At 40.4% G+C, this 18,972-nt stretch overlaps 1 protein-coding gene across 2 annotated transcripts; it reads right to left on the bottom strand.

The window, feature by feature from the left end:
* Positions 1 to 11: 11 nt before the first annotated feature.
* On the bottom strand, positions 12 to 18,967 carry ABCG5 (ATP binding cassette subfamily G member 5). 2 transcript variants are annotated; one of them, XM_052806353.1, is made up of 13 exons: positions 18,741 to 18,967; positions 17,971 to 18,092; positions 17,385 to 17,518; positions 17,064 to 17,162; positions 14,786 to 14,918; positions 12,842 to 12,981; positions 11,559 to 11,688; positions 8,682 to 8,895; positions 8,230 to 8,435; positions 7,186 to 7,324; positions 3,622 to 3,807; positions 1,836 to 1,948; positions 12 to 669 (listed from the first exon to the last, which is right to left on the bottom strand). In XM_052806353.1, exons 1-13 carry the CDS (start codon positions 18,860 to 18,862, stop codon positions 473 to 475), a joined length of 1,935 nt encoding a protein of 644 aa, XP_052662313.1. In that variant the 5' UTR covers positions 18,863 to 18,967; the 3' UTR covers positions 12 to 472. The 2 variants fall into 2 exon arrangements, with proteins under 2 accessions (XP_052662313.1, XP_052662314.1); XM_052806354.1 differs by lacking the exon at positions 3,622 to 3,807.
* Positions 18,968 to 18,972: the final 5 nt, after the last annotated feature.

Raw genomic sequence — 18,972 nt, forward strand, 5'->3', positions numbered from 1 at the left:
GGTTTTTTCCCTTTCTACAGATGCCCCAAATAGTATTAAAACAAAGCATAGGACTTAAAATACAATTCTAGAAATGAGATTTACTAGCAGTTGTACCCCTCTGCTTATTGGTAATGGTTAAAAACCAAAATACTGGGGAAAAAATTAGAGCACCATTGCTACATTGTTAAAAATTGACAGCAACAGGTGACTAAATTAAATTCAAAATGTCCTTTAAAACATGTAATACTGTTGATTATGGCTGATTTGGGAGTGGGGTGGGAATACCAATAGCAGGAAGCTATTCACACTCTTAAGGGAACATTGTTTTGCAAGATGGAAAACATCCAGTTAGAAACAAACATGAGAAGATGAATGTGTTTCTATATGTATAATCACTTAAATTCTATCTATCTAAAATCCAACAATTTAAGCCTTCAACCATAATAAAGTTGAAAGTGTAGTATTAGACATTGTTAGAACTGCTACTTTTTTATTGCCTGCCAATAATTCTGTCTCTTATTTTGAAGCTCAGAATTGCTATAATGGCAAGTCCTGGTAGAAAAGCATAGAGTATTAGGAAATCGATTGTGAACCGGGACAATGCATCAGGAAAGTTTTTTTCAATGAACTCAATGCCATGAGAGAAAATACACGCAGCATTAATTGCAGTGGAACTGTTGGCTCCACCTGTCAAAAGAAAAAAATTAGTTTCTTTAGTAGGTGAATCAGTAAAATTAAAACTCAGGCTTCATACATTTAATATACCTAGCCCTAATGTTATTTTAATAATGAACTATACCCACAGCAGTATGTCTCATCATTTTGCAATAAGAACAGATAAGCCGTATGTTTCTGCAGTTAATCTATGCTATATTTGTTGAAGGGAAGAGTAAAGGGTCACTAGGAGCTTTCTGTTTTGCTCATGCCAAACAGAGAAAGATTTATGGCTTTTCAAACACACTGTCTGGAGAGGCCTCAAGAATTAAGTTGCCCAATGTTGTAGACTAGACTTAAAGTGTTCATATTTATTGAGTCCTTCCAAAATTCAAGAAATGGAGACTGTCTGAAGGGCACATTAAAAATCAGCTGTTTATTATCACTACCAAAGTCATGGATTCATTTTCTAACAGTTGCCATCTATGCTCTTGTAATAAAGAGGGACAGGAGAGATTAATGGATAAAGAATATACAGCCTTGGAGAGGAGCACAGACACCTGGCTACAAAGCCCAAAATGTCTTGGGGTAGGTCCAAAGCAGTAAGTTTTACCCCCATTGATGGATGTTAGCTACTAACCCTGCCAACCTGACTGATTCTGATGTTTTGCTGGTTATCTTGCTCACAACCAGCAAAGCATAGCCTGACAGATCCAAGGTGCTTAATATATGCCATGGTAACGTATTTGAACTGAAGCCTTACTAGTATTAGAGGAAACATCTGGTCAGGTGTTACCTGTCAGTGCTCCCTGCACTGATGTTTGATCTTATATTGTGCAATTCTATTGATCTTCTATTTGTGTAACACTGCTCCAATAAGCTCATAAGGGGCTGCAGAGTTTACCTTCCAAAATGCCCCCAAAGGAGGGATAAAAGAACAGGTGAAGAAGAGAAAATGAAAAACTGAAAGAATGAGAAATGGTTGGGAAAAAAAAAAAAAAGTCAAACTTTTGTCTAGCTTCCTGATATGGCGTTATAGTCTTTACTAATTAAAAAGCTTTTTTTTAACAACTCGCAAGTTATCTTTATTTTATCAGGATACTTTTATTGTACATAGAAGGAAAATAAGCATTGACACCTCATTAAAATTATTTACAATGGACTTAAAGGCTGCTTTTTTTTTTCTTTTGAACACTTACCACATGTGAAGTTTAAGCCATAAAATTCATTGACTATAAGAACTTCACTGCTGTATTTTTGAAAGGTAAGATAACTGAGTATTTTAAAAGGTGTTGGCATTTCTTCTATGGTCCTTAAAGAAACAGAGAAGTTAAATTGGCTTTTGCCATGTTCCAAAAGCCAATTCCACCTCAAATTAAAACAAGGTCTCATCTTTGGTTGTAGCCTGTTACAGAAACAGTTCTTGGCTGTAGTGCTTTCAAACATAAAGTCCATTCTAGTGCTTACTGAGGAGACAACCATGAAGGCTGTCTCTGACTTTGGTACAGTGTCATAACATTCAGCCCTGACTTATTTATGGACAGTCACAAATAATTCTATGATGTTGTTTGCTATTTGCATTGCAGTGATAAACTGAAAATGACAAGACCCAATATAAACCTTAGTTGCAAAAATGTGCTGCTTCCAAAGTAAGAAGCCACCACCCCCTCAGTCCATCTTCAAAACCAAAAAAGACTGAATATCAATTCACTGGAACAATAATAACAAAACAAAAATGAAGCAAAAATAATGAGAAACAGACTACAAAAACTTTGAAATTACATTATTCAACAAGACTAGGCAATTTCTGCACCTAAAATACTGCAAGACTTTATACAAACAAATGAACAGAAAAAACCAGCAGTGCAAGTCTCAATGCTATTTTTAATATCCTTTACTGCCTATGAAGTTTAATCAAAGAGATTCACAATATTAACTAGCAATGTCTCTACTGTAAAATAAGGTTAGAAACCACTCTAATACTTTTTAAAAGTTATCATTAAGGCATTAGACTATGGTCAGGGGAGTAACTGTCTTGTCACTATAAACATACATCTTTCTGAAATTAGGCAGGGACCAAATAATTAGATATTAACCTAGTTTTATTTGATAAGCAAGTATTAGCTGAGATCTTTGAAGAGACAAAGCATCATCAACTTTGTGAAGACTCATATGGTTTTCTTGAGGACAGCTTGACGTCATCTATTGTTGGGCATACTTCATTTTCATTGAAAAGATGTCAGGTGAGCATATCCTATTTGCTCAACATCTCAAGAAAACTACTTTTGACAATAATACATTTATTCTGGTATGTTTCTCAAAAAACAGTAATTTCAGTATTGACAAATACAAGGGGAAAACTGTTCAAAGTTTGTGCAATTACAATGCAAAACCACTTATTTGCACAGTAATAGAGCAAGTGGATCATAATTTTCCTGTGTATTTACTACACTACTTTTTTACTTATTATTTTTAGGTAGTTTGGTCTGCAGAGGTAGAAAAAGTGTCTGAAAAGTTCAGCGGCTAAACTGGAGAATAACACTAATGAGATAGCTGAGCACAACTTTTTTTAAAACCATCATTCCCAGTGTTTAATGTCTGGTAAGTTCCAGCAGTTATTAAAAGTTGTAGGAACTTTTTTTTGGTAGGCTCCTTTAATGAGGATAGCATTTCATGTCATAACATTGGCATAAGTAAAAGAATTCAGCTGAGCTGATAGGTATTAATTGCTCAGTTTTATCTTCAATTTATTTGCAAAAAGTGAAAAAAAAGTTAGTATCTTTGTTGATATCTGAAGTTATTAAGTGTCTGTTCTGTATGTTTAGGTAGGTCTACCTCTGAAGGATAACAGCTGCACTTTCTTTCTTTCTTTCATTGCTACCTTGCATTATTGTGCTTCTGCAATACAGACTGTTCATGAAACTCTTCTGTAGGTAGATTATTTTAACATTAACACCATCATAATGAATTAAAACTTTTTCCTACCTTACTAGTCCCGTTCCCACTATCACACCTGCTGAACTAAGTAGCACCACTCCGCTTTGGACTATATTTGGGTTTTGAACCACACCAAGTATAACAAGCGTTAGTAGTTCACCAATTACATGAGATGCTAAGACAACGGCAAAGAAAATTCCAAATCTGGAAGCATCAGGATACAACCCTGCAGTCCTGTACAAAAATAACATTTAAAAAACAGTATTTGGGTACTAAACTTGGAACATAGCTTTTATTTTTGTTTTTATTTATTTTTTGCAATTACAGCTCATTAAACGAAGTTTATGCCTTAACCCTTAGTATGTTGTTTGGAGCCTTAACATAAAGGACATCCACTTAATGCCGTGACAAAAGTGCAGATATGTTAGGTTTTCTCCATCTAGATTAAAGAGGGTTATGTAAAGATGTAATTGTAGCAAAAATCCATGTTGTTTCAAGATAACCACCGTGGCTTTTAACAATCCCTTAAACTAACATCCTCCTTTTAGAGTCTATGCAGTGGGAGTTATTTATGTAAGTCACATATTTAAAGAACATCTTTATGCAGATAATTAACATGGAATTTTGCACTTCTGATACTGTGCATGCAAATGTAAAAATGGATATACTCAATTAAATGGAAGACTAATTGAATTCACCACCCATGTAATTCATCCAAATGCAATTTCCTCCATACTCCTGCACTCTGTAATACAACACGCTCTTCCCAGCTTTTCCCTGGCTACCCGAAGGAAAAAAGTCCTCCGAATCTGTACTAAAGATTAAAAAGTTAAGAAAGCCCAGCAGTTGCTTGGCAAACTTAATTCAGCCTTATAGTGTATATGACAGATGACAAAACCTACATGACATAGTGACGTATTACTCTTTTTCCAAAATACCTCATACCAAAATTGCCTCACACTAGGTGCAGACTGCATGCTTTGCTCAGCTAACAAGCAGCTATTCAACTTTTTATTTTCTTTTTCATTGCTCAATGCAAGGCCCTATGTCTTTTTTTTAATCCACCATGTTCAAACATGGTCTTAAAATAGAAGTATTAATTTTCTCACTGGCTTTCCTGTAGCATTTTGTGTGTGTAACACCAAAATAATCTCTATTACAAATAGATGGCTGAACATTGACTCTTCAAGTACTAGACATTCAATGAGCTAGCAGGTATTTAACCTTTAATCACAGATCGGTGCAGAAGAAACAGCTTTCCGAAGTCCCAGCATAAAAGTATTACCTTCTTTGAGGTGCTCTAATACTGTACACAGAGCTATGTAGATACAGACTAGTAAATCTGGGGTAGGAATAGAAAGAGAAGAAAGCCTAAAGAGAATAAAAAAAAAAACCTTTGGAAATTACAGCAATAGAATGGTAAGATGACATAAACTGTTAAAAAATATCCCAGAGGCATCTTTAGCTAGGAAAATCTGCATAAACAGAGTATGTTTACTTGATTGCAAAAGTGGCGGTACTTGTTCTTGGCCAGACCTGCCTTGTGTCTGATTGGGTAAGAGTTTGGGTCTGACCCAAGCTGTCTGACCCTACAAACACAAACTCTGTGTTCTTACAAGCCATTTCTCTCATACCAGAGGCTATCAAAGCCTCCCCCAAAGTTAGTCCGTCCAGGAAAGTTTACTCCTGTACAGATACAATCTTCAAAAATTCATAGAGAAACTGCTTGCCCTAAGAGGTCTAAGGGCACTGTGAAATCACTCTGACACATCGCTGACGGCTTCCAAACAACCACAAGATAGCAAAGATATGCGGAGGCTAATATCTGTAAATATTACCCATTAACTGAAACCACACTCTTTATTGTTGATTGTGTTTGAAGCTACCAAAGCACAAGGGCAAAGTCTGCCCGTATGAATTTCCTGTTCGTTAAGGAGTGAGCGTGACAAACTGGCTCATGATCTTCAGGAGCTCCACAAACCTTCCCTCACTGAGCCTGAAAAACGTGCTTTCCAAATGCCTGCCTTCTCGGCAACCAGCTCACTAGCAGACAGAAACAGAAGGGCTCTGGTGAGCCCAGCACATCCTCTAAATGCTTAGTGGGAGGAGGAGGAGTAATTTCTGCTTCTCTGTGAAAAAGGACTTCTCAGGGCAGGCAGCACTGACAGCCTGCAGAAATAAAAGCCCAGGTAGCTAAGGGGACAAAGAGAAGGATGGCCTTGCTTGAACAAAACTGCTACTTTTAATATCAGCACCAAACTACAAAAAAACAACCCATGCACCCAAGTCCTCACATCTGGAGAAGCAGGAATCTCCTTCTCTGGGCTTTTGTCTTTTCATCTAGGAGCTGACTGTTACCGAGATCCCAAATGGAAAGAATTAGGTAAATGCTGAGCACTTCCACTCATTACCTACTACAGACCAGGAGGAGGAAGAAAACAGTGATCGTTTTTCCTGAGTTTTTCCTAGATGGGAAAACAGCTATTGCAAAATTCCCATGGCAGACTAGCACCCTGTGCAGAAGTTCTTATTCAGTAGTCCAAGCGATTTGGTGCAGTTTTACTTCATCCATTTTCAAACTGCCCAAGGGCATCTTACTGCAGAGTAAGAGCACTAACATGCACAGCTACAGCAGAATAGCTCCTGCACTTTTATCTCTTTTACAAGGGTCTATCCACTTACCATTTCTCAACAGCTAACCAGAGAACATGCGTCCAGGACACAATCCAAGCTTGCTATTCACTTGTACACATTTTACTATAGACTGCCATCTGATTGCAACTTTACTATCAACTGTCACATGAAAACAAAAATTAACTTTAGTGCACTACACACCTCTCCTTTCATAATCAGGAAAACAAACAAAAAAAAAAAAAGAAAAAGACTGAAGGACAGAAATGGGTCCTTATTACTTTGCTATTAGCTTACATAAGCAGCCATGAACTCTATTAAGTTCAGAATAAGCAAGTGGAAGGTGAGAAATCAATGGAACAGAAATGAAGAAGAGCAGACCTATATGATAGATAAGGCAATGAACAGAGGAAGTATTTAATCACCCCATTCTGAGGTACTACTTCACAATAATGCAACAAAATGATTGTACTGAGGGGAAAAAAGCATGCTTTACAATCAAACCCTTTCTTTCACTATCAGAAATCCACTTTAGTGCCTTTCTCTGGAGAGTAGAAGAGAGGGATCCACATCTCATCACTTCCATACGTTGTAGCTAAGCCCCAAATGTCCCAGGAAATATGAAGCTTTGTTACTGTCACATACCTACTGTTGTCTTTCTTTTTTCTCTAATTTCCTGTCTTTCTAAATGTAATGTAAAATGACACTTCCTGCTTTTGGTATGACACAAGAATGATAAATATCCCAGGCCCATTAAAACTTCCCAAGTTACCTAGAGAACTGGTAACTTACTTACTCAGAAAGTGTTTTAACGCTGCCTGAAAGAGAAGGGCTAAAACTGTTGACTTTCCTTAATCTTTCTCTGTAATCATTCTGAGAGACCATAGCAGGAAGCCATGCCAGGAGGCCTGTTGCTGACGTGGGAATTGAAACTGATAACAAAAAGAAAATAACAATCCAATAGATGGTACAAGAGCTTACCAATATATAAAGGTGCTGAAAATCGCCACGCTGATGACACTGAAGGGCAGGAAATGTACTATATAAGCTATAAGCATTTGCCACTTCTTATACAAGCCATCTTTGCTTTCTTGGTCACTGATAGCACGTAAAGGTGGGACTGGATTAAATACATAAGAAATAAATTAAATCACCATTCACCATTGAATAAAGACACCAAGACTTGTTGCTAGCAAAAATGACCTGAAGCACAGAGACAACTTTGAGAATATATCAGAAACATTCTGCCTCAACCAGTCTGATCACTTTTTCCCCCACCATAAATGCTAAACATACTCCCAGAAGATTGCAAAAGTTGGTAAGCTTAATGAAGAAGGCCTAACTAGGCAGCATGCAGGACAGCCTTCTCTTTTAGCAGATACAAATGGAAGACATGAAAAAAACTGCCATGACTGGATAATTTCTCGAGGTGCTCTGATCTCCAGCTGATGACAGCAGTGTACGTTCCCTACATGAGCAGAACAGTTTTTAGGGCTGTAAATAGACAATACTGTTGGTCCTCGGCAGCTGTAAAAGAAACACCCTCTAAGAAAAATGTAATCATCACATAATTCTCTTAAATATAATTATGCTTAATTGTTGTCAAAGCTGTTTTGTACTTCCATCCTTTCCATGTCTTTGGTTTTGATCTCACTTAAGACGTTAACTACAGACCTAGACTTTGTGCTGCCTTTATAACGGTACACGCGGGCAAGTTAAGGGCTCTTGCACAGTTCAGAATAAAGCCTCCGTCGGAGGCCAGCTGTAAAAGGGAGAGGCAGGGACCAGGGCATATTCCTTCATTAAGTGCAGTGGACCTGGAGCCCCTCTGATGGGCTAATCTTTTTCTGTGGTGTGAAGCTTTCTGTTGCTTTGCCTTTGAATTTCATGCTTCTATATCAGCTCTGACATTACCTAAAACCGTTAAGAAACTTTAAATTACTATCTTCAAAAAAGACTTTTTCCTATTTACAAAATAATGGCAGCAATACATGCTGCTGCACATAATACAGGACAGAAACTCACAAAGGGCAACAGCATTGAGCATCCCTGTGTAGGGGGGGGCACTCACGCACTGGTAGACAAGCCCCACACGGTCCTGCACGGCTCCTTTTACCAGGTCATTCCTTAGTCTAAGAAGGAAAAATACTACAAACAAGCCAAATAACAGATTCTGGAGGAGACGCATGATGATGCCCATCTTATCTCTGGAGAAGTTTCTTGTTGTCCTCCTGATAATGAAAAAAAACAATAACAATATACTTATTAGCTATGACTGACAACATGTTGGTAGGCTATTTGGCTCTGAACAAATCTTACACACAGAGTCTCCACAAAAAGGTGATATAATAAAAAAGACAGGGACAAGTACAGTGGTAGACCAAAAGAAAGTGCATTATATATGGGAGAAAAACCTGAAAGATTAGTGGATAAGAAAAAAGATTTTTTTTTTTCAAAGGAAAAAAAAAAAGTCTTACCGTAAAAGAATCCATAATTTGTAAAAGGCACTGGGTGAGTCTTTGTTTTTGAACGGTATTGGTGGCAGCTCTTTCATACCCTTTGTTCTTTCAATGGCTGCCAGTACTTTGCCAAAGGTCTCCGAGTTTTTGTAGGCTGATACAATTACCTGAACCCTACTGTAGGTTTCGAGTTCACGTTCCTTGCTTCGGGTGTCCACAGATGTCAGATCCACTGTAAATTTACAAAGTGTTTATTATATATACACATCACTTTACCTTCATATCTCTTCCCCCCTTGCAACCAACCTTTCCTTGTCTCTATCCTAAAATCTGCAAAGAAGAAAAGGTCCACTGAAAGTATTCAAGGTTTCTTTTACTCCTGCCTTCCATTAGAAGCAGCATGAACAAATAACTGTTGCAGCCACAACAAATCTCTGTGTTTGTGGCCTCTGTAGGACCCTAAAGTCTGAGTCCTTTATCTGGAAACACAAGGACTGAGCATGGGTTGGTCAGACCTTTAGCATTCTCCTTGCTCAGCACAGAGCTGTGCCACTAGTGAAGCGCTACTGCTGCCAAGAGCAAGGCAGAGCACCAACTGAGGATGAACATTGATGAGGATGAAGAGATGACTTTTTGGTCATGTATTTCTCAGGTTTTCAGGCAAATGCTCAGATGTGGCTCCCTGATTCCTCCTTGTCCTCTGCCTGCTCCTCTATAACCATGGAGCTTTATTTTTCAGTTAGTCTGAGCTCATGCTGCAGAGACACTGCTCTTCTCTACTTGAGATGTTGCTGCATTGTTGCGCTGGGTTTCACCCACCTCCTTCTCAGACATACTTCTGTTTTAATATGAAGTTAGAGGACGTTCAGCAGGCCAAATTCCCCTAGCAGGCTCAGCCCCAGCTGAAGAAAATATTACTTACTGCCGTGGAACTTACGAAAAGTAAATACTTCACAGAGTTAGTGTTTCTTTCTAATAAAACCACCTATACCTACTCCTGACACCAGCAATTCTTTTAATGGCAGATGGGAACTTTGTGTGTGCTATTTGTAGAAATCATATGGACTCAGCAATAGTGCTAAAATGCATTAGACATTTCCCTTTTCCCTAACAGCAATAAATTATCTAAGTAAGTTTTCAAAAGCTAGATTGTCATTCTCAGGAATTGCTGTTCTTACAGATTTTTATATTAGTCTTCTACATCTGATAAGACATCTTTATCAGTTATTTATTCCTTAGGTTTCTGTCATTATTAGATTTCAGTTTTACAGCATGATGCTCAACTTCAAAATACAAATTGAACAAGAGAAAAGGAGGCCTTGTCCAAGATTCTTAACTTGTCCTCAAAACCTGAATTAAGCTTATGAATACTTCCCTGGTGTTCTGAAAGCTGGAATTCAGCAGAATTGTCTTTAATGGTAAACATATCCAAAATGATCACTTTCATAAATATGAACATCCGAAATGCAAATTTTGCACTTTTTAAAACTTGGCCAGTGTGACTTGCTAGAACTCGCACAGCAAATAAATGGCAACCAGGTGTGTTTTAAAAAAATGGTGACACTGACTAGTCACTAGACCAAATAGCCAGTGTCTACATGCATTTGTACTTTTTTTATAAACAACATACGACATTACAATAATATAATCCACACTCAATACATAGGTTCTATTTTCCTCTGGTGTAAATGATATCAGAATCTGTCCCTTCATTCACATCATTAAATCACACAAAAAATATAAACTAACAATTTTCCAAAGACTAAACATTCTGATGATTTTTTGCTCTAAACTGTATTTTTTCCTTTTCTTGTCACATTCAAAGGTTGACACTTGAAGAATGCAGTACTCTCTCTACCAAGCTTTTTTAAAAGTGGGTCTAAATCTCAAATCATCTATGCTTTTCAAGACTATTCAAATTCATGAAGGCAAAATTATCCTCACTGTCACACCGGTGTTTTCAGCTTCATCCCATTCCAGCTTCATGTCAACAACCATTCTCTCTTCTCGCCAAGTTTAGGATGCCATCTAGACAATAGGAAAACACTGCCTCCTCTGAATGCAGCTTTTTGGATTGGTCAAATTCCCTGGTTAATGTGCAGCTAGCATTGTCAGAAATCAGTCTACATACATACTGGATTTAAAGAGAGACATATACATGTATGTATATGTGTACACATACATGCACACACAAACACATACACATGCTCTTCAAACGTGTATCTGCATGGATCAGGTACACAGATGCCCTGCAGCAAAACCAAGCCTCATATCTAAAGTCTCATGCTGAGACTTTTTTTCATCCTGAATTGGTAAAACAGTAGTCTTCAGCTTTTGCCAACGGCTTGCTATCATCGGCTCCTGAAGAATCTGTATGTTCTGCTGTAGTAGCTCACCCTGGTATTAGCAACTCCCCAAACTTTTGGAAACCTCTAACCCAGCATCTCTGGAAATAGATGCCTCAAGTCATCCCATATTTATTCTACATCCTTCCCTCCAGGCAACTGTTTTCAGTTGCTTGGCATCACAGAGTCCGTAAGAGCATGGGACTTTCCACAGTTTGGGGATCAAATTGATTTTCCAACGTCCAGTAGACAGCCATAGGGAGATGCCATCAGGAATCCACAGGTTTCATGAAGCTGAGGTTCCTTTTTTATTGTAGTTTACTCCTTTCTGCTGTGTTTCAGACCTACTGCAAACTTTTGCTGTTTTATGAAGCCAGTGGCAGTTACGTTGGCCCAGCTCTCTCTCTTCTCTGAGCTGAGAATAATTACAAAGTTGGGGAAGAATTCAAACACATTTCTATCTCTGGAAAAACTTTAATTTGGGGAAGAAAACAACTTGTATGTCTAAAGGAAACCCATATTTTTACCAAAACAACTTACACAAACTTACCATAGAAGTCAAAAGGATTTGATTGCTCAGGACAAGAATAGCCACAGTCACTAAAAAATGTGATCATTTCCATAGGGTTCCCACAGAAAACCATTTCTCCAAAGCTCATGATGGCTATTTTGTCAAATAACTGTGGGGGACAAATTAATATATTAGCAATATGTGCTGAGAAGTGCATTAATTCTTGAGTACAGCTACTGTCTTGGTAATAAAAATGCTTTGACAGGAAAAATAGTTTTGACACGGTCAAACTTACTTAGTATATTTCTCTCAAAGGAAGTTTGTCCTTTCTTTCACTCCTCTTGGTGGTTATGCAAGATGACACATCTTTAAGCTCTTAAAACTAGTGGTTCTCAAAACTGTCTGTGACAGCAGCATACAGAGGCGATCCACAAACAGAGATGGGACTGTGGACTTCTGACTTCACTTCTAATGCACCTTCACTTACTGACTGACCTCCTTTGGCACTTAATAGCCCCAGTCTGTAAAATCCCCAAATCGTTGGGAAGATTATCCTGAAGTGCTTAAGGATTTTAACAGCACTGCTCTTCAGATGAACATTTGCCAGGGCAGGGTTTCCACCAGCTATGATCAATGCATATTCCCAAGGCACCACGACTGCTCTCAGTCCAGAAAAGCACTGTGACTCCGCTTTGGCTTCATGACCACTTACAGCTGATTCAGTCAGCCAGGGAAGAGGTGCCTTGCATTCACGTGGTGGCTGGTGGATGTGTCAGAAGACCAAAGTGCAAAACAGTAAATGGGAAGGGAGAAATGATCTCCCCAGCTCAAACCCGGCAAGGCAGGCCTGCCCCACCACATGACCAAGGTGTACCCACATCACTTGACACAAAGAAGAAAAAAGATTATTATTTTTTTCCTTTCCATTCCAAATCATGGCTTTATCTGTCTCAAGTTGCAAGTGTTACTGAAATATGAATATGTAAAGATCAATTAAGTGCTAGTTTTTACAGTGCCTGCACACATGGGGGATTTACATGGCTTCTCCCAGTGTTTTTGATTTGGGTAGCTGCATAACACAAAGGTTAGGCACATAGTCAGTGTGCATACTATTTTCACAGGGTAGTGTGTGTCCCAAAGTGCCCTGTGACTGACAGAAAGACAGACCTGTAAAGTTCAAGACAAGTCTGTATTTTATGCAAGGGGGAGGGAAGAGAGCCTTTGAAGGCAGCTATCCTGGATCTTGTACTTTTATCCTGCAAAGAACCTGGGTACTAAAAAGCCTGGTAAAAAAAAGCAAATAGTGAGTAGACATCATTTACCCTGAAGAGTTCTGAGCGAGGCTGATGAATTGTAATAATCACAATCCTGTGTCTGTGTGCAAGCTCTGAGAGCAGCGAGACAATCTGGTTTGCAGTCAGGCAGTCCAACCCTGTTGTTGGTTCATCAAGTAGCATGACCTCTGTGAAATAACAAGAAATAGCATTAAAACTCAGGTAAGTGGGGAGCAAATGTTATAGCTTCTGCCTTTGAAGGTAATTTGGCAAATAGTATAGCAATTACTTTAGATGTGAAGTTCCACATGTAAAGCAGAATATTGCATAGATATTGCCATGATGTGATCTTTCAGCTTTAGTTAGCTTCAGTGCTTCAGTTTCAACAACTTGGAATAAGAACATAAAAAACTACTGCAGGATCAGAGCACAATCTTTTTTTTTCTAAGTTCAGGCAAAATCTGAAAATTACCAAAATAGATTTGATGTATACATCTGCTTCTAAGAACAATAATGATAAATTTCAGCATGTATACAAATCTAAATATAACTGACATAATTAGCTAGAAGTTATAATCTGAATTAAAGCTAGATATACACACAAAATTTGTTATGAACAAACTAAAAGTTGTTAAAATACAGCATATATAATTCCATAGATGAGAGAGGTGGGGGTTTTTATTGCATTTTCTTCATTATTTTATTGCACATGGAAGGGTAAAACTTACAGTCATATCCATTATTTTTACATAGATGAGACACAGCACAGAAGAGGGCAGTTCAACCTTGATCAGGATAAGGGGGGAGGAGAGCTTCTACACAGAATTACTATAGTGTTTACTATAGAGTTTATGGAACTTACTGAGCACTAGCTACACCCAATGAACTAACTCTCCAGGAGTCACCAGTAGCAGTGATATACCTCACTTTTTGCTATTTAAATGCTCCTTCCTGCCTGGTTTGCAGTCCTACCACATCTGCACTGCCACGAGGACTCCAGAATCCAATAAATGCATGCTATACGTTCACTCCATAAGATTCTGGCACCTTTAAGAAACTATCTCAAAACTGACAAAATTTACAGTGCTGTTTCCCATGACTAATCCTTCTAGTTGCTCTGCTTTGATTTTCATTCATTGGAATTTTTTTGGCTCTGCAATGTACATGGCGCTTACACATACACGGCTCAATGGCAGCTACTCCACTACAAAGCTCAATGCTTGCATACGTATGGCTCCGATGTGCTCAAAAACTGTAAATTAATGTGCCACAACCAATATATCATACACAAGAAGGGCGAGCCCAGAAAGACTTAAAATAGATAAATACAAGTCTAAACCTATGTTCAGTCCCTAAGATTTTAAAACTGTCTACTTTAGAAGATCAACTAATAGTTTAATGGCAGACCTGACTTACTGCTCATCCTCTTCTGTCATTACTAGACTAGCTTTTGCTGAATTACATAACTGTTGTGGTTTAAGCCCAGCTGTCAACTAAAGCACCATGCAGCCACTCACTCACTCCTCCTCCCCCCCGGTGGGATGGGGAGGAGAATCAGAAGAAAAAGGTAAAACCTTGTGGGTTGGGATAAGGACAGTTTAACAGCACAACACAAGGAGAGTAGTAGTAGTAATAACAATAATACTAATAAAAGAATGTATAAAGCGAGTGATGCACAGTGCAATTGCTCACCACCCGGAACCTGATGCTCAGCCCATTCCTGAGCCATGATCCCTCCTGCCCCTGGCCGGCTCCCCCAGTTATATATTAATCATGACGTCATATGGTATCAAATATCCTCTTGGCTAGTTCAAGTCAGCTGTCCTGGCTGTGTCCCCTCCCAGCTTCTTGTGAAAATAACTCTATCCCAGCTGAACCCAGGACAAGAATATAAATGCTTTTGTATTTTGAAGTGGTTTATGGAGGTCCATGGCAGGAGCACAAAGTGACACTGCTTTGTTTTATTTTGAAAATCCATGCAGTGGTACTTACTGGGATCTTGTAATAGCTGGGCTGCAATTGAAACACGACGTCTCTCACCCCCAGAAATTCCTACAAGAATACGGCTTCCAATTACTTTGTCAGCAATGTGGCTGAGACTCAGCTCAGCCATAACTGCATCTACCTGAAAAATAATTACAATTTAGAAAGACTAAACAGCGTCCAGCTCGGATACCTGTGCGCAAGATGAAAATGAAAGAAAAAAAGACGTAATTTTAAGCCATGGCTTTTCCAATATGCTGCTTGCATCCATTCTATTTGGAAGGTATCTGGCCTCCTTTCTATTTGATTATGTTTAATACATTATTTCAATTATTATTTTTTAAATTTTATTTTCATGTATTCTGAAATGGGTAGAATTTTAGCTTCAGTTGACATTAAGAGATGAAGAGTTCAGAGGTGGGACTAGAAGTTTAGGTATGAAGCATAATGTGCTGGTCTGGCTTCCAAAATAAGGGAGCAGAAAGGCACATGAATTCTGAGGAAGTATAAAATACTGAGTAGAAGATAGGTAAAGAGAGAAGACAGAGAGCAAGAGCCTTGGTCAGCAATACCCAATCTTTACTCTCAACAGAGGCCAAAAGGAATCCTTTAATAGATCTCTGTATTGGCTTTGTGTGGCAAGGTTTTGGTAGCGGGGGGGCTACAGGGGTGGCTTCTGTGAGAAGCTGCTGGAAGCTTCCCCTGTGTCCGACAGAGCCAATACCAGCCGGCTCTGAGACGGACCCGCCGCCGGCCAAGGCCAAGCCCATCAGCGATGGTGGTAGTGCCTCCGGGAGAACAGATTTAAGAAGGAAAAAAAATTGCTGGGACACACAGAAACGGCAACCAGAAAGAGGAGTGAGAACATGTAAGAGAAACAACCCTGCAGACCCCCAGGTCAGTGAAGAAGGAGGGGGAGGAGGTGCTCCAGGCACCGGAGCAGAGATTCCCCTGCAGCCCGTGGGGAAGACCATGGTGAGGCAGGCTGTCCCCCTGCAGCCCATGGAGGTCCACAGTGGAGCGGAGGTCCATGGTGGAGCAGATATCCACCGCAGCCCGGGGAGGACCCCATGCTGGAGCAGGTGGGTTCCCGAAGGACGCTGTGACCCAGTGGGAAGCCCGCGCTGGAGCAGGCTCCTGGCAGGACCTGCAGATCTGTTCAGAGGGGAGCCCACGGAGCAGGTTTTCTGGCAGGACCTGTGACCCCGTGGGGGACCCACACTGGAGCAGTCTGTGCTCCTGAAGGACTGCATGCCGTGGAAGGGACCCATGCTGGAGCAGTTTGTGAAGAACTGCAACCCGTGGGAAGGACCCCACGCTGGAGAAGTTCGTGGAGGACTGTCTCCCATGGAAGGGACCCCACGCTGGAGCAGGGGAAGAGTGTGAGGAGTCCTCCCCATGAGGAGGAAGGAGCGGCAGAGACAACGTGTGGTGAACTGACCCCAACCCCCATTCCCCGTCCCCTTGAGCTGCTGGCGGCGGTAGGTAGAGAATCCAGGAGTGAAGCTGTGCCCGGGAAGAAGGGAGGGGTGGAGGGAAGGTGTTTTGGGATTTGGTTTTATTTTTTTATTACCCTCCTCTGGTTGATTGGTAATAAATTGAGTTAACTTTCCCCAAGCTGAGTCTGTTCTGCCCATGATGGTAATTGGTGAGTGATCTCTCCTGTCCTTATCTCAACCCATGAGCCCTTTGTTATATTTTCTCTCCCCTGTCCAGCTGAGGAGGGGGGAGTGATAGAACAGCTTTGGTGGGCACCTGGCGTCCAGCCAGGGTCAACCCACCACAATCTGACACACACCTAATTTCTCAAGTAAGTAGCTTGTAGGGGGCTTATTAGACCAGTGCTTTTTGGAGCTGTTCTGCCTAGGGAGCATGTCCTGCAGGAGACAGAATAGTGTCAAAGTCACCTCTGCTGTCCATGAGACGTGCCAGCACAGATGGCCTTGAACACCTCAGAGAACTGGCTTTCCCATCTGGGGAAGGGGAGCTGACCTCAATACCAACAGCAGCATCTCCTGCAGCAGTCACTGCTGCACCTTTGGGTGGCAGAGTTTTGTCCCAGCATAATGGTGATTCCCTGGGGCATCAGCACAAGCCCCTTGCAGAGGCAGGGATCACCAGAGAGCTCGTGTCCTACTCCTCAGCAGGACAATTTCTCCCCATTTGCAGAATGCGGATTACATAACTTTATAAACATAAAACACAGCCATGGATGGAAAGTGCTGCTGGTAAAAGCATCACATGACATCATCTCTACCTTTCTGGTGGAAGATGATAAAATACAGACCTTCTTTTTGATGAAGTTGTCAGAGCATTTCTGAAGAGTTAGTAAAGCAGTGTAGGTCAGAGACTCTTGTATGGTGAGGAAGCTTAACAAAACATCACTCTGAAAAAAAAAAGGTGAAGAGGAAGAAGCAATTAGTCCTGTAGTAACTAAGATCTTGCTCCTGCTCGCACAACCTTCATTCATTCATACAATTTATTAACTGCTTTGTACCAAATTTACTAGTAAAATCACAGTCAGATTACATTACTCCATTACACTAGCAACTTTACTTTCTTTACGTGAGAGGAACCACAATGCACAAAAATAAATGTAGAAATCAACCTGTGGCACATAAGAGAAGCAATCTCTAAACTGTTCTTTCTTCAGCTGACGCCCATTCACGTACACTTCACCAAAGTTGTCTTTATGTCCCAGTCTTCCTGATATTGCATCCAGAAGTGTTGTTTTCCCAGATCCTTTCAAACAAAAGAAATTAATCATGTGACAAGATGAATTTTATGATTTCAAGAGTGCTAGCCTCACTTGGATGGAGATATATGAGAAGAAGAAAGTATTTTTTTTCTCAGTAACATTAAAATAATAAGTCCTGAAAATGCAGCTAGTTAAGGGGAAGTAAATGGGAAGCCTAGAATGTGTGTAAATTAGTATTTATTTTTTACAAATTCACACTGCATAGTGAAACATTTGGGTTTAGAAGTAACCTTATCTTTTATTGAAGTTGTAATTGTTAGTTAGATGACAGAAGTTTGAACTCTGAAAACCAAGCACCACAGTTTTACAAAGCAGAGGTTAAAACCAGCTGCAATTTCATTATTTAAAACACAGACCTCAGTCACATTCATACCACTGTGGAAGTCACTGGTATTAACTCTGATCTTATTTCTTTTAAAGTACTGGAACAACTTACCAGAATTTCCTAAAATCCCCATCATCTGGCCACTCTCTACGTGAAAAGAAACATCCTTAAGTATTTGCCGGGTCCATTTTTTATGATATAAAGAAATGTTCCACCATGGGCCAACACGTTCTCTTGGAAAACAAACATCAAAAAAGATTAAATAAGGAAGATTTTAAAATTTTGTGTAAAGCAAGTGAATGGTTTATAGCTACTTGCATGTGGGTTGGGAGCCTGCCAGTATTTAAAATATTGAAAAAAAAAAAAAAAATCTCTCCCTCCACCCGCCCCCCCCAGTCTTTAAGTTTTTAACTTCTTCATTGTCTGGAAGATAAAACAAATTCTGAACAGATTTCTCAGAATGACTGCTACAGGGCTTTCAGACTACAACCAAAAGGGGAAATTTAAACTGAGGCTGTATTTGTTGACAATGTTTGCCAGCCATTAATCCACCTGACCATTTTCTTAGGGCCTCACGTTATCCTTCTGGCAGCAGTAAGAAAGGCAGTGGGAAAGGGCACAATCTTTGGAAAAGGCCTCTAAAGCACCTCCTTCAGAGACATGTGAATTAAAACTGGTGAACCTTCTGGAGGACAGACCGGCTCTGCCTCCCTCAAGCCATGTACTCTACCCCTGTGGTGGGTGGCCCAGCGTCATGAGGCTGGCGGCCTGGCAATGTCCATCCCTCTTTACTGGGCTGAAGCCAAACACCCACAGCCCTCTCCCCTTGGTCCCTGGGGTCAGAGCAGCTCCTGGCGGGCAGGGGCCCTCCCCAGCCTTACCTGACGGTGTAGGAGACGCCCCGGACACTGACGCTGTCAGAGGGCTGTGCCACAGCCTTTGCCTCGCCTGTCTGCCCACCGCTGCTGCTCCTCTCCAGGGCAGGAGACCCTCTGCCCGACATCCTCTAGTGCTGGGGCCCCACAGGCTCCCTCCCTCACGCTGCTGGCCAGGCGCCTGACAGTGCCACCACCGTGCCTCCCCTGGCACTGGGCAGGGGCAGCTCCCCACTGT

Source organism: Harpia harpyja, chromosome 13 (genome assembly GCF_026419915.1).
Source record: "Harpia harpyja isolate bHarHar1 chromosome 13, bHarHar1 primary haplotype, whole genome shotgun sequence".
NCBI classification, from domain to species: domain Eukaryota; kingdom Metazoa; phylum Chordata; class Aves; order Accipitriformes; family Accipitridae; genus Harpia; species Harpia harpyja.